This window comes from Pipistrellus hanaki (assembly GCF_964339955.1).
Source record: "Pipistrellus hanaki genome assembly, chromosome: 15".
NCBI lineage: Eukaryota > Metazoa > Chordata > Mammalia > Chiroptera > Vespertilionidae > Pipistrellus > Pipistrellus hanaki.
Window position 1 is genome coordinate 48,171,731 of NC_140517.1, and position 12,955 is coordinate 48,184,685.

Below are 12,955 nucleotides of genomic sequence, written 5' to 3' on the forward strand. Positions count from 1 at the left end.
TAAAACTGGGATTCAGCTCAGTTGGGAGCTTTTGTCTCCTTCCTGCTAAAGATAGCCAGCCAGGCACTCAACTGCCCGTCCTTTCCACGCATGTGTGTCCGTACCTCAGAGTTTTGCAGCTCCTCTGATTCTCCGTGTGCTTTTCTCTTTCCTTCTAGTTGTAGAATTTCCACTCAGGCAGCTTTCCTGTGGTTCTGTATGATGTCGTTTGGTCTTTTAGTTGTACTTTTGAAATTGTTGTGCGAGGCAGCTGTTTAGGTGTTTACCTATGCCGCCATCTTGGTTTTCTAGTCTGTTCTAATATTTATGATTTCTTTCCTTTGAAACCTTTGGGTTTGCTTTCCTGTTCTGTTTCCAGTTTCCTGAGGTGCCACGTTTGGTTCTTTGAGATCTTTTGTGAAAATGTAGGCATTTATCTCTATAAAATTACCCCTTAGAAATACATTTTCTGAATGTTATACATAAGCTCTGGTAAGTTGTCTTGTTATTTACTCTTCCCCCAAACTTTTTGGAGATCTCTTTGTTTTTTGCTACCCTGAAATTCTTTTTTTTTTTTTTTAATATATTTTTATTGATTTCTGAGAGGAAGGGAGAGGGAGAGAGCTATGGAAACATCAATGATGAGCCGAAACCAGTTTGGCTCAATAGATAGAGCATCAGCCTGCAGACTGAAAGGTCCCGGGTTCCATTCCGGTCAAGGGCATGTACCTTGGTTGCGGGCACATCCCCAGTAGGGAATTTGCAAGAGGCAGCTCATCGATAATTCTCTCTCATTGATGTTTCTAACTCTCTCTCTCTCTCTTTAAAAAAAATCAATAAAATATATTTTTAAAAAGAAAAGAAACATCAATGATGAGAGAGAATCATTAATTGGCTGCCCCCTGCACATCCCCTACTGAGGATCAAGCACACAACCTGCACGTGCCCTTGACTGGAATCGAACCTGGGAGACCCTCTGGTCTGCAGTCAGATGCTTAATCACTGAGCCAAACTAGCCAGGGCTACCCTGAAATTTTTATGTTTTTATTTATTATTCCTTTTACATAGAGAGGAACAGAAATGCAGAGAGTGGTGTGGAAAAATGAGGGAGAAATATGAGTCGGCTGCCATCTGCACACTTGCAAACCAGATATGGAACCCACATTCTGATATGTGCCCTAACTTGGAATTGAACCCTTGACACTTTGATACACAGGATTATGCTCCAACTAACTGAGCCACACTTGCCAGGGCTTGTGTGGTTTTTAAAAACAGAAATATTCCGGTTTTTTGGGAGAACAGGCCACTAGGATAGATGGGAACAGAAGCTGAGTGACTGATAGTGGTAACACTGAGCCTTTACTTTTATTGTTATTTTTATTTATTTTAATATATTTTATTGATTTTTTACAGAGAGGAAGGGAGAGAGATAGGTAGAAACGTCGGTGAGAGAGAAACACCGCCAGCATTAAAGGTCCTAAAGGAAGCCATTTGTGGAGTAATAACGAGTAAACCCTTCCTCTCTTTTTTGTCCCAGCCTATGCTTCTGTTCTCCCTTGGTGAGATTTTTATCATTCAGTGACCTTTTTGGCCATGTTATATATATCAGCCATTTCCTGAGAGTCTGACTTATTTGTCTTATAAATCATTGTATGAAATCATGTCCAGTTATAAAAGATAAACATTTGTAGTGAACATATTTTGTTTTTATCAGGTCAACATGCACTTTACCTACATATATTTTTGTTCAGGTTGCTGCTGTGGAGAAGAGAATGTGGAAGCCCCGACTGAACAGGTTTCTGAAAGAGTGTCACAGGCAAGGAATCCCAAGTTAGCCTTGTCTTTCCAGAAGAGCCACCCCTGTGAGAGCTGTGAGCTGGTCTTGGGAAACACTTTCCTCGTGATGCAGGGGCAGGGAACACAACACGGACAGGTACTGTTGAGATGTGGGGCATGTGCAAAACAGTTTTACTTCCGTGTAAAAGTTCACCAACAACAGGAGAGAGAGAAGATTTTCCATACAGGTGTGGACAGGATCTCACTTGCAAACAGTTGCAATTTCAATGTGTCCCAGAATCATTTCACATGTGGGAAAGTTGGGCAGGATGTGCTTACCGGGTCACGACATCTCCACCTAAAGGCTACTCACACCAGGGACATTCCAAATGCTATTCCGACGTGTGGGATGATGTTTCAAAGGAGAAAAAACGATTACACCAGAAAAGAATATAAGGAAGATAGTTGCACCCACATGTTTATTCAGGAAAATGGTATCCATGTTGGAAGTCAGTGTTTTGTGAACTCTGAATGTGGAAGATATTTTACCAAATTATCTAGCTTTCATTATCCACAGCAAGGTGACACTGGAGAAAAGCCTTCTAAATGTAGTGAGTATGGGAAAGCTTACACTAGTAGCACTGAACTTTGTCATCATCAAAAAGTGCACAATGGAGAAAGGCCTTATCACTGCAGTGAATGTGGCAAATATTTTACCAGGATGGGTGATCTTCGTCGTCATCAAAGAATTCACACTGGGGAAAAACCTTACCAGTGCAGTGAATGTGGGAAATCTTTTACCACTAGCAGTGATTGTCATCGTCATCAGATAATTCACACTGGAGAAAAACCTTATCAATGCAGTGAATGTGGAAAATCTTTTACCCATAAGAGCATCCTTCATCAACATCAGAGAGTTCATACGGGCGAAAAGCCTTATAAATGCAGTGAATGTGGAAAATCTTTTGCAGGGAGCCATGCTCTCCAATATCATCAGAGACTTCACAATGGAGAAAAGCCTTATAAATGCAGTGAGTGTGGAAAATCTTTTACATGTAGCAGTGGCCTCCAATATCATCAGAGAGTTCACACTGGAGAAAAGCCTTATCAATGCAGTGAGTGTGGGAAATCTTTTACCACTAGCAGTGATCTTCATCGTCATCAGAGAATTCACACTGGAGAAACACCATATAAATGCAGTGAATGTGGGAAATCTTTTGAAAGTACCAGTGGTCTCCAATATCATTGGAGAGTTCATACGGGTGAAAAGCCTTATCAATGCTGTGAATGTGGAAAATTTTTTAGTGCTAAAACCATCCTCCAGAGACATCAGAGAGTTCATATGAGAGAAAGGCCTTATAAATGCAATGAATGTGGGAAGTCTTTTACCCAGAACTATGCCCTTCGTTATCATCAGAGAGTTCATACAGGAGAAAAGCCTTATAAGTGCAGTGAATGTGGGAAAACTTTTAAAAGTACAAATGGTTTTCGATATCATTGGAGAGTTCACAAAGGAGAAAAGCCTTATCAATGCAGTGAATGTGGAAAATCCTTTATGTCTAAGAATGTTCTTCATGAACATCAGAGAGTTCATACAGGAGAAAAGCCTTATAAATGCAGTGAATGTGGGAAATCTTTTGCCCAGAGAAGTGCCCTTTGTATTCATCGGAGAGTTCATAGGTGAGAAAAAGCCTTATAAATGCAGTGGATGTGGAAAATCTTTTAAAAGTAACTGCTTTTCAATATCATAAGGGAGTTCACACTTGAGAAAGCCATTATGTTTGCAATTAATGTGAGGTATCACTCAGCCAAATTTCTAAATTTTTTCTCTGCATGACAGTCGAAGTATGAGAAATGTCTTAGATGTGTAGTAATGTAGTTTCTTAGTTTTGACTTAAGAATGATATAGGAAATTTGTGACTCCTCATTTTTCTAAATTGTATCTCATACATTTAATCATCTATATTATTTATAGTTCCCATAAGTGTTTTTGCTGTTGTGTTTGTGTTATGTTTGAATACTGTAATTATGTTGCACTTTCTAACATACAGAGATGTCTTGCCAGGTCCATGTCACTGCATATTTCTGTTGTGGAAAGTATTTCACCTGAATCATCTATAAGCTCTGTACAGATGGTATCAGTCATCATCCACGTGTGACCTGAGAAGCTAACTCTGTTTTCTAATTTTTTTTTTTTAAGAATTTTTTTTTTAGTATATTTTATTGATTTTTTACAGAGAGGAAGGGAGAGATGTAGAGCTAGAAACGTCGATGAGAAAAAAACATCGACCAGCTGCCTCTTGCACACCCCCTTCTGGGGATGTGCCCGCAACTCAGGTACATGCCCTTAACCGCAGACTGACGCTCTACCACTGAGCCAAACTGGTTTCGGCTGTTTTCTAATTTTTTGTAGAAAATTTGGAATACTGGAGCCCGTAGTTCTTTGTTGTTTCCCTTTTATGTGTTGTCACATAGGACTCATTACTGTTGGCGCCAGTAAACATAATGTTGCTGAGAGACTGATATTTGTAGGGACAAGCTTGTCCTATAAGCCAGTGATAAGTTTATTGAATGCCTAAGTCTTCAATGGGATAATTGCCAATCTCATGTCTCTTTGGTTTGTAAAATGAAGGCTTTTTCCTCAGACTTCCTTAATCTTTTTTTCCCCATTTTTTAATTTATTTTTTTAAAGACTTCTTTAGCTTGGGTGTTCTAATTACTGTATAGGTTATTTTATAAGGATATCTAGGCTTTCCAAGCATGATGAGGTGAAAAACTTTTATGGGGTCTCAAACTTATTTTTGCCCTTGGGGATACAGTATGGAGCAGAAATTAGCTCATAGGTTTTTAGATAATTTACATTGCTGCCCATATTTTCCTAGGAAAAACTGGACAGTCTAGTTCTCATGTGAAGATGGATTCTTTGAGACACAGATATCACTCCCAAGAGGGGTTTAGCTGTGACAACCTCAAGTATGCCTGGGAGCATGAATTTTTTTCTTGTTTGCAAGGGATGCCAATACATGTAAAGGGAATATCTTGCCCAGGTCTTCCAGAGGGCCATGTGTCCTATGGCCTACAATTCCATGGGTGATGGTCACTGGTTTGAAGACCAGAGCTGTGAGGGGAAACCCTTTCCCTACAGAATGGTCCTCATCTAAATGTGCATCCATTCCAGCTCCTTCAAAAAAAAAAAGGGAGGGGGGGAATTCCAGCTCCTTAAAAAAATAAAAAATAAATGTTCATCCAGTATTTATTTTGAATAAAAAACTATGGATCTGTGTGTACACAGGTTTGAGGGATAAGCTTGTCCTATAAGCCAGTGATGTTAATCTTCTTTGGAGCAGTCATTGTCATTGATTATAATCAGGATGTTTTGTGGTCCTGTAGCTTCTTAGAAATTACCATCAGAACCCGGTGTGGTGGCAGCAAAATGAAGATGGAGACAAAGACTGTCTTTAGTTCAGGGATGTGGCTCATGTGGGTTTCAAACCCCCACCCCAAATAATAAAAGTTCTTCATTATTTCTTACATTTTCTCACACTGATATGAGACTCTCACCCAGAAGGCATAAATATGGGGATTGAATATAGAGTTGCCAAACCTGTTCTTCCACAATACGTAGCTGAATATACATTTGTTTTATCTTGAACCATTGTTAACCGCTGTAATGAGTAAATTACATGTGTTAACTATAGTATTTCATAAATCTTGACATGTGCATGAACCTGAAACCATCATTACAGATTCATAATGCTGTAATGCTGACCATATCTGTCTCTGTGTAATTAGCTCATAACATCTTTTAACCTTCATAGCTTTCCCAGTTTCCATGGATTTACATTCCATTTTCATAGAAACCTTTTTTTTTTTTTTTTTTTTTTTTTGAATGCTTAGGATTTTTTCTTTTTTTAGTTTCTTTATTGATTACTAGAAGCCCAGGTCACAAAATTCATGCACTGGGGGGTGGTGTCCCTCAGCTCAGCCAGTACCCTTTTCAATCTGGGGCCCTTTCAAGGGATGTCCGACTGCTCATTTAGGCCTGATTGCCCACAACTGCCCTACCCTGCTGGCCATCTTGTGTCCACATGGGGTCAGTCATCTTGGACCACATGGGGGCAGCCATGTTATGTGTTGAACTTACAGTCAATTTGCATATTATTCTTTTATTAAAGGCCAGGTGCACGAAATTTGTGCATGGGGGTGAAAGGGGGTTGTCCCTCTGCCTAGTCTGCACCTTCTCCAATCTGAGACATCCCTATCACAATCCCAGACTGCTGGCTCCCAACTGCTCACCTGCCTGCCTTCCTGATTGCCCCTAACCACTTCTGCTTTTCAGCCTGACCACCCCATATCCACTCCCATGCCATCAATGATTGATGTCTGACTGCTCCCCCGGCAGCCCGTTTGCCCCCAACTTCCCTCCTCTGCCAGCCTGGTCACCCCTAATTGCCCTCCCTTGCAGGCGCAGTCCCTCCCAACTGCCCTCCCCTGCTGGCCATCTTGTGGTTGCCATCTTGTGTCCACATGGGGGCAGCCATATTGTGATGATAAATCTGCATATTACTCTTTTATTAGATAGGATAGATGCCTGGTGCACAGGTGGGGGCCAGCTGGTTTGTCCTGAATGCTGTCCCGGATCAGGGTGGGGGTTCCCTTGGGGCGTGGGGCAGCCTGAGTGAGGGGACTGTAGTGGTGTGCAGCCTGGCCATGCGCCCCAGCAACCTAAGGGGAGGCCCTGGTGTCGAATTTATTTACCTTCTACAATTGAAACTTTGTAGCCTGGAGGGGAGCCAAGCCTCCTGCTTGCTCCAAGGCAATAGCTGTTTCTGTTTGGATTTGTTTACCTTCTATAATTGAAACTTTGTAGCCTGGAGTGGAGGCTTAGGCCTGCTAGGGCAGGCAGTAAGCTTGGCTTCTGTTGCCAGAGAAACCCAAGCCTCTGTGGCTGCAGCCATCTTGGTTGGAGTTAATTTGCATACAATCTCTGATTGGTTGGTTGGCATGGCTTGTGAAGTGATGGTTAATTTGCATACTATTATTTTATTAGGTAGGGTGGTATCACATAATTGTACTCATTCTCCCTCCCCCCCCCCCCCCATTCCCATCCCAAACCCCTCCCCACGTATAACCTCACCCCCCTGTTATCCGTGACCAATGATTTGGCTTATATGCATGCATACAAGTCCTTTGGTTGATCTCTTCCCCCTTTTTCCTCCCCTCACCTACGAGGTTTGACAGTCTGATCGATTCTTCCCTGTCTCCGGGTCTTGTTTTTATTCATCAGTTTATGTTTTTCATTATTTCCCCTAGATGTGTGAGATCATGTGATACAAGAAATATACTTATAAGAACCTAAAATGAGACAAGCCGTAATGGTTATGGTGAGAGGCACATGAATTAGTCTGTAGTGAGTTTCTGGGCCAACAGTTCCTTTGAGTCCCAATTTCAATGCCAAACAGTTCCTTATTTGTACATGTCAGCAATGGTATTTCAGTTCTGGGTGGTGGACAAATGGTAATGCAAGTCCGACCGTCTCTGGTTTGGTCCTGGGCAACCTTCAACAATTTGCTGTCTGCTAGTATGACAAGGCGTCATCAGCATCTTCCATCTCTGGGCTGTTTCTCTTTTGTCTTCATGGCTGGAGCAGTCCTGTCAATTCTTCTCTGTTGCAGGAATCCACGTGGATTTGGAGTTGTTTTCTGAAAATACACAAATGTATTCTTGACCAAAAGTTAATAAAGGAATATTTTCTATAAATTTGACTTGGGATCCTTTTTCATTTTTTGCCCAGATGATTTTCCTTTGGCCTGCTTTGACACCATGTGTGTTTTTCTTTTTTCTTTTTTTTCTTTTCTATTCTTTTTTTTTTTTTTAAATATATTTTATTGATTTTTCTTACATAGAGGAAGGGAGAGGGATAGAGAGCTAGAAAAATCGATGAGAGAGAAACATCGACCAGCTGCCTCTTGCACACCCCCTGCTGGGGATGTTCCCCCAACCAATGTACATGCCCTTGACCGGAATCGAACTCGGGTCCCTTCAGTCCCCAAGCCAACGCTCTATCCATTGAGCCAAACCGGTTTTGGCAGAAGTAACTTTTAAATGAAACTAATCTCCAGGACACTAAAACCGGAAGAATGGTCACAGGAATGGACTGATACTCTCTGCAAAGTTCTTACACGGGGCCCTACCTGGTTTTGCTCAATGGATAGAGCATCTGCCTGGGGACTGAATGATTCTGGGCTTGATTTGTGCCAAGGGCACATACCTGCGTTCTGGGCTGCACCCCCTGTAAGGGGAGTGCAGGACACAGCTCATGCATGATTCTCATTGATGTGTAGTATCTCACGTCCCATGCACAGCTCAAATAGGGACCCAGGTAACAGACAGAGGCGTGGCTGATAGCAGCTACCCTCTCACTGCAACAAGACTTCTTTGACTTGTCATGTATCCATGGTCTCAGGAAGTGGGTTTTTGATATCCAAATCTAGTCTAGTTCCAGGAATGCTCAGAGCCTACTCAAGAAGGCAAAGAATCCTTTTCACTAATATTCACTAATATAAGATTGTTGTTAGTGTTGAGTTTGACAGTAAAATAGTAGTGAAGTCATCAGAGTAATTTAAATGGGCTAATTGAAATAAGTGAATATTCTAGAAAAATTGTGTGTACAAAAAATAAAAAGTTGTTCCTAAAGTGTTAACAAAAATTTTTATTGGCGGTTTGGCTCAGTGGATAGAGCAGACCGACACTCTGCCGCAGAGCCAAATCGGTTTCAGCCCATGTGTGTTTTTCATAGGTGTCTTGTTAGCATTACAAATGAAAGTTAATTTTCTAAAGTAAAAACTTTCTAGATGTAATTTACTTACAGGATATTTTTCCTTACATGATATTCTTCTATTGTCTCAAGCCCCAATTAATTGATTATCTGTCTAGACTTCTTGGGACAAACGCAGGTGATGAGGAGCCAGCGATAAAAACCTATCCCCTGGTACTTCAGTCTCTTGACAGCTGAACCGAACTGGAACACTTGACACACAAGACAGAATTAGTATGCAATCACACAGGGTTAATTTACCCATTCCTAGTGGGTTCTAGTCTCCAGCAAAGGCCACCCAGTGATGCACACTGAAGGACACATGAGGAAAACAGAGACAGGCAGGTGGCCACAGCTGGTTCAGGCTCACCCAGCAGAGCAATCGGGGTTTGTCTCTTGGAGTGACGTGGAGTCCTCCTCTTATCGGGCAGGAAACCTCAACTTAAGATGGTTTCTGGGTTATATAGACCGTGGTAAATAACTTGTGTCCTTATCAGTGTGGGCCAGATGATACCCCTTTGCTAGGAGCAAAGTATTTACACTTTAAGGGTTCAGAGCTTTTACCTCAAGATAATGGGGTGTTCATTAATTTTGGAAGTTACACAGTATTGGGGGTTTCCATACAGCAAACATTTCACACAATAATTACTTCATACATTAGAGGGGTTACAATTTCATAACAACTATCCCCCTTTTTTAATTTAAATATTAGGAGGTTTTTGGAAATTTTATAATGTAGTCTTGATAGCTTTTAAATTTTAATTTTTTGTGCTAAAATATGACTGCTTTAGGTTCATTACATGTTATGTAGTTTTACTAGGAGATGAACTGCCAACAAAAATTTTTTAAAAAAATATATATTTTATTGATTTTTCAGAGAGGGAGAGGGATAGAGAGTCAGAAACCGATGAGAGAGAATCATCGATCAGCTGCCTCTTGCACACCCCCTACTGGGGATGTGCCCGCAACCAAGGTACACGCCCCTGACCGGAATCGAACCCTGGATATTTCAGTCCGCAGGCAGGTGCTTTGGGCACCCAGGTCTCATTGTGGTGCGCCCCATACCAAACTGCTGAAAATGTTAGTGTCAGAGAAATGAAGTAAGCTCCTCAAGTTTACACCACAGACAAGTGCTAGATTCAAGGAGCCGGATTTTAACCATTATTTTCTCCAGCTTCAGACACAGTCTCTACCGCTGATGAGCAGCCCTCCCTGGAGCAGGTACAGGATGAGGACCAGGGTGGCTCAGCTGCAGCTCCTCTTTCCATGGTTGCAGTTGCCATTCAGGAAGAGCAGGTCCTGAAGAAAGATATGCAAAACCAGCCATGCAGGTGGAGGACAAACAAACTTGCCCCCGACATCACCTCCCCTGAAGGCCCTAGAGGACCCTGAGTATACTTGGTGTGTTCTTGGGCTATTTGGTCCTAAATTGAGACCTGGAGTCAACAGAGCAATAGGGAACCCTGGCCTTGGAACAAAGAAACTACATTACCCACAAGGCCAGGCGTGGATTGCCACCAGTCTTAGCCAATGGGGCCTCAGAGAAGGCGTTTCCGTTTGGCCGCTTCTGTAGGGCGGGACCCGTAGTCCTCCAGGCGGGATTTTGGCGCCTGTGGATTTTGCCTCAGGCTGTCAGGAGTTCCTAGTCCTGCCATCCCGTGGCAGAGGTTGGAGAGTGCTTTTACCCGCCTCACCGCCCATGGCGGGTGCCTCCCGTGGTGCTCACCGCTCACACGTGGGGTTGGAGCTCGGAGTCACCGCCCGGACCAACGCCAGGGCCGGGACAGGCCCCGCCATTCCTGCCGCGGCTTCCGCTCCCTCCGCTCCCGGCCCGCGCGGCCCACGGAGCGCGATGGCGGCGCCCGCGCTGAGAAGCTTCGCTGAGGTGAGTTCCTGTCGCCCAGGCCCCCCGCCTCCTCACCCCGCACCCCACAGCCCGGTGCGGGCCTGTCCCTCCTGCAGCTCCGCCCGCGGGGAGGACCGTGAGGAAGGCGGAGGGGAAGGAGGAGCGCGGTGGCTTCTGAGGACACAGCCAGTGCGGGGCGGAGAGGACCGGGGTGCCCGGCCTCTGAGGTTCCCCTGAGGGTGTGGCTGTGAGGATCGGCGGGCAGATCAGAGGCTGCAGGGAGGACTCACAGCCTCATGGGGGCTTTCCCGGCTGTGGGGTCCCTCAGGGGCCTGGGGTGGTCCTGGACCCGCTGGAAGACAGGCTTCTCCACATGCCATGTGCCAAGTTCCTGGGGGAGTCCAGCGAGACCCAGTGGCATTGGAGCAGGAAGGGGGCAGAGCTGAGGGAGTGAACTTGGGGTCTGGGGATGGGAAGGGGATTAACATTACCCAGTGTGTGCACATCTGGAGGAATTGTGAGCTGATTTAAAGGTGAAGAATAAGCCGAGACCGGTTTGGCTCAGTGGATAGAGCGTTGGCTTGGGGACTGAAGGGTCCCGGGTTCGATTCCGGTCAAGGGCATGTACATTGGCTGCGGGCATGTCCCCAGTGAGGGGTGTGCAAGAGGCAGTTGATCGATGATTCTCTCTCATAGATGTTTCTAACTTTCTATCCCTCTCTCTTCTTCTCTGTATAAAATCAATAAAATATATTTTTTTAAAAAAAAAAAAAAAGGTGAAGAATAAGCCCAATGCTTGGCTTTGTCTGGGAGGCATGGTCTAGGAGATTGCAGTGGAATTGCTTGGCATGAAGGCTGGGGCCTGGTAGGCATGGCCCAGACCTTAAATTATTTTGCTGTGTACCTTCCCCTCCCCCAGTCCTTCCCACCCTACCCAGCTGCACTGCTGAGGGCATCCCAGTGAGTAATGGGACTGTGATGAGAGAGCAGCCTGCACTGGCATTAGGGCCTGGTGTCCACACTAACCGGGTGTCCTGGAGGAGGTTGACGGGGGGGGGAGGGTTTCAGGAGTAGGAGTCGGGGTTCTCAGAGAGACAGCTCTGGTTTTAATTTTCTCCATTCTGACAGGTTGGCGTGACCTTTGAGGACGTTGCCCTGTACTTCTCCAGGGAGGAATGGAGCCTCCTGGATGAGGGTCAGAGACAGCTGTATCTGAATGTGATGCTGGAGAACTTTGAACTTGTATCCTCGCTGGGTAAGACCCTCACTCTCACCTGAATTGGGCTTTGCTATTTTCTCTTGTCCCATCTCCCAGGGTGTGCTGTGTCCTCCCATATAGATTGTGGTTCTGCTGGATTTTCCAGTTTTCTGGGTAGTTGATGTCCTGGGGAGGCTGGCTCTGTTTCCTCTGCTCCCTTCTATTCCTGAAGTCCCAATTCTCCCCGTTGGGCTACATTCACAGGGAAGGACTTGTGGTTGGTAGTGTTGCAAGAAGCTTAAAGGATTCCACTGTGGTCAGTGAGGAAACCATTTCCTATATTAATCTTGGTTATTTGTTCGTAGTTTTTGAAGAATTTTTTCTACAATCCTGTTTATTAATTGTATTTATTGGTTAGAGGTCTTTTGAATACCTTGTATATTTTACATATTAGTATCTTGTTTCATATTTTTTTGTATGTGCTAAATTGTGCTTCTCCGATATTGCTCCCACAACCCCCCCTCTTTTAATAAAAAATCTATTTTATTGATATTTTACAGAGAGGAAGGGAGAGAGATAGAGAGCTAGAAATATCGATGAGAGAGAAACATGGGCCAGCTGCCTCTTGCACACCCCCTACTGGGGATGCGCCTGCAACCAATGTACATGCCCTTGACTGGAATCAAACCCGGGACCTTTCAGTCCGCAGACCGATGCTCTACCACTGAGCCAAACGGTTTTGGCAACCCTCCCCCCCCCTTTTTTTTTTTTTTTTTAATATATTTTATTTATTTTTTTACAGAAAGGAAGGGAGAGCGATAAAGAGTTAAAAACATCGATGTGAGAGAATCATCGATCAGTTGCCCCCTGCACATCCCGCACTAGTGATGCACCAGCAACGGAGTCAAATGCCCCTGACCGGAATCGAACCCGGGAACCTCCAGTTCGCAAGCCGGCGCTCTATCCACTGAGCCAAACCAGTCTCAGTCACACACACACCATTTTTTGTAAAGTCCATGTTTTGGGCAACACTACATTTAGCAGGTCTAGTGCCACCATATTTCTATCAAGCTCAGATGTTTCCTACTAGTGCTTAGCAATAACGTATTTTTTTAACTTTAAGATATGATTTTATTGAATATGTATGGGATTCACCTTTACATTTTATTACAAATATTTTGCAATACAAAAATTATATTTTGTAAAAAAAAGAAAGGCAGGTTGTTGGAAGGGCATTTCCTGCATAAAAATGAAGGCCATTCTCCAAGTATTACAACACAATACTATTGGAATCACTTCAATAAATATTTTTGCATAAACATGTACATGACTACTCACT

The 12,955-nt window shown here is 43.8% G+C and overlaps 1 protein-coding gene and 1 pseudogene across 3 annotated transcripts in view; one reads left to right on the top strand and one right to left on the bottom strand.

The window, feature by feature from the left end:
- Positions 1-7,515, top strand: part of LOC311633334 (zinc finger protein 154-like) — a 118,778-nt gene extending 111,263 nt beyond the window's left edge. The window contains exon 3 of one of the 2 annotated variants that reach the window (XM_084905869.1): positions 2,727-7,515. In XM_084905869.1, the coding sequence (XP_084761995.1) occupies positions 2,727-3,439 (713 nt within the window). In that variant the 3' untranslated portion in view covers positions 3,440-7,515. Of the gene's footprint in view, positions 1-1,730 lie in introns of both variants that reach the window. The other variant, XM_084905870.1, reaches the window with a different exon arrangement.
- The window catches only part of LOC311633819 (cullin-2-like), a 392,353-nt pseudogene that overhangs the window by 52,558 nt on the left and 326,840 nt on the right, over positions 1-12,955 (bottom strand). The gene's annotated exons all lie outside the window — the stretch shown is intronic.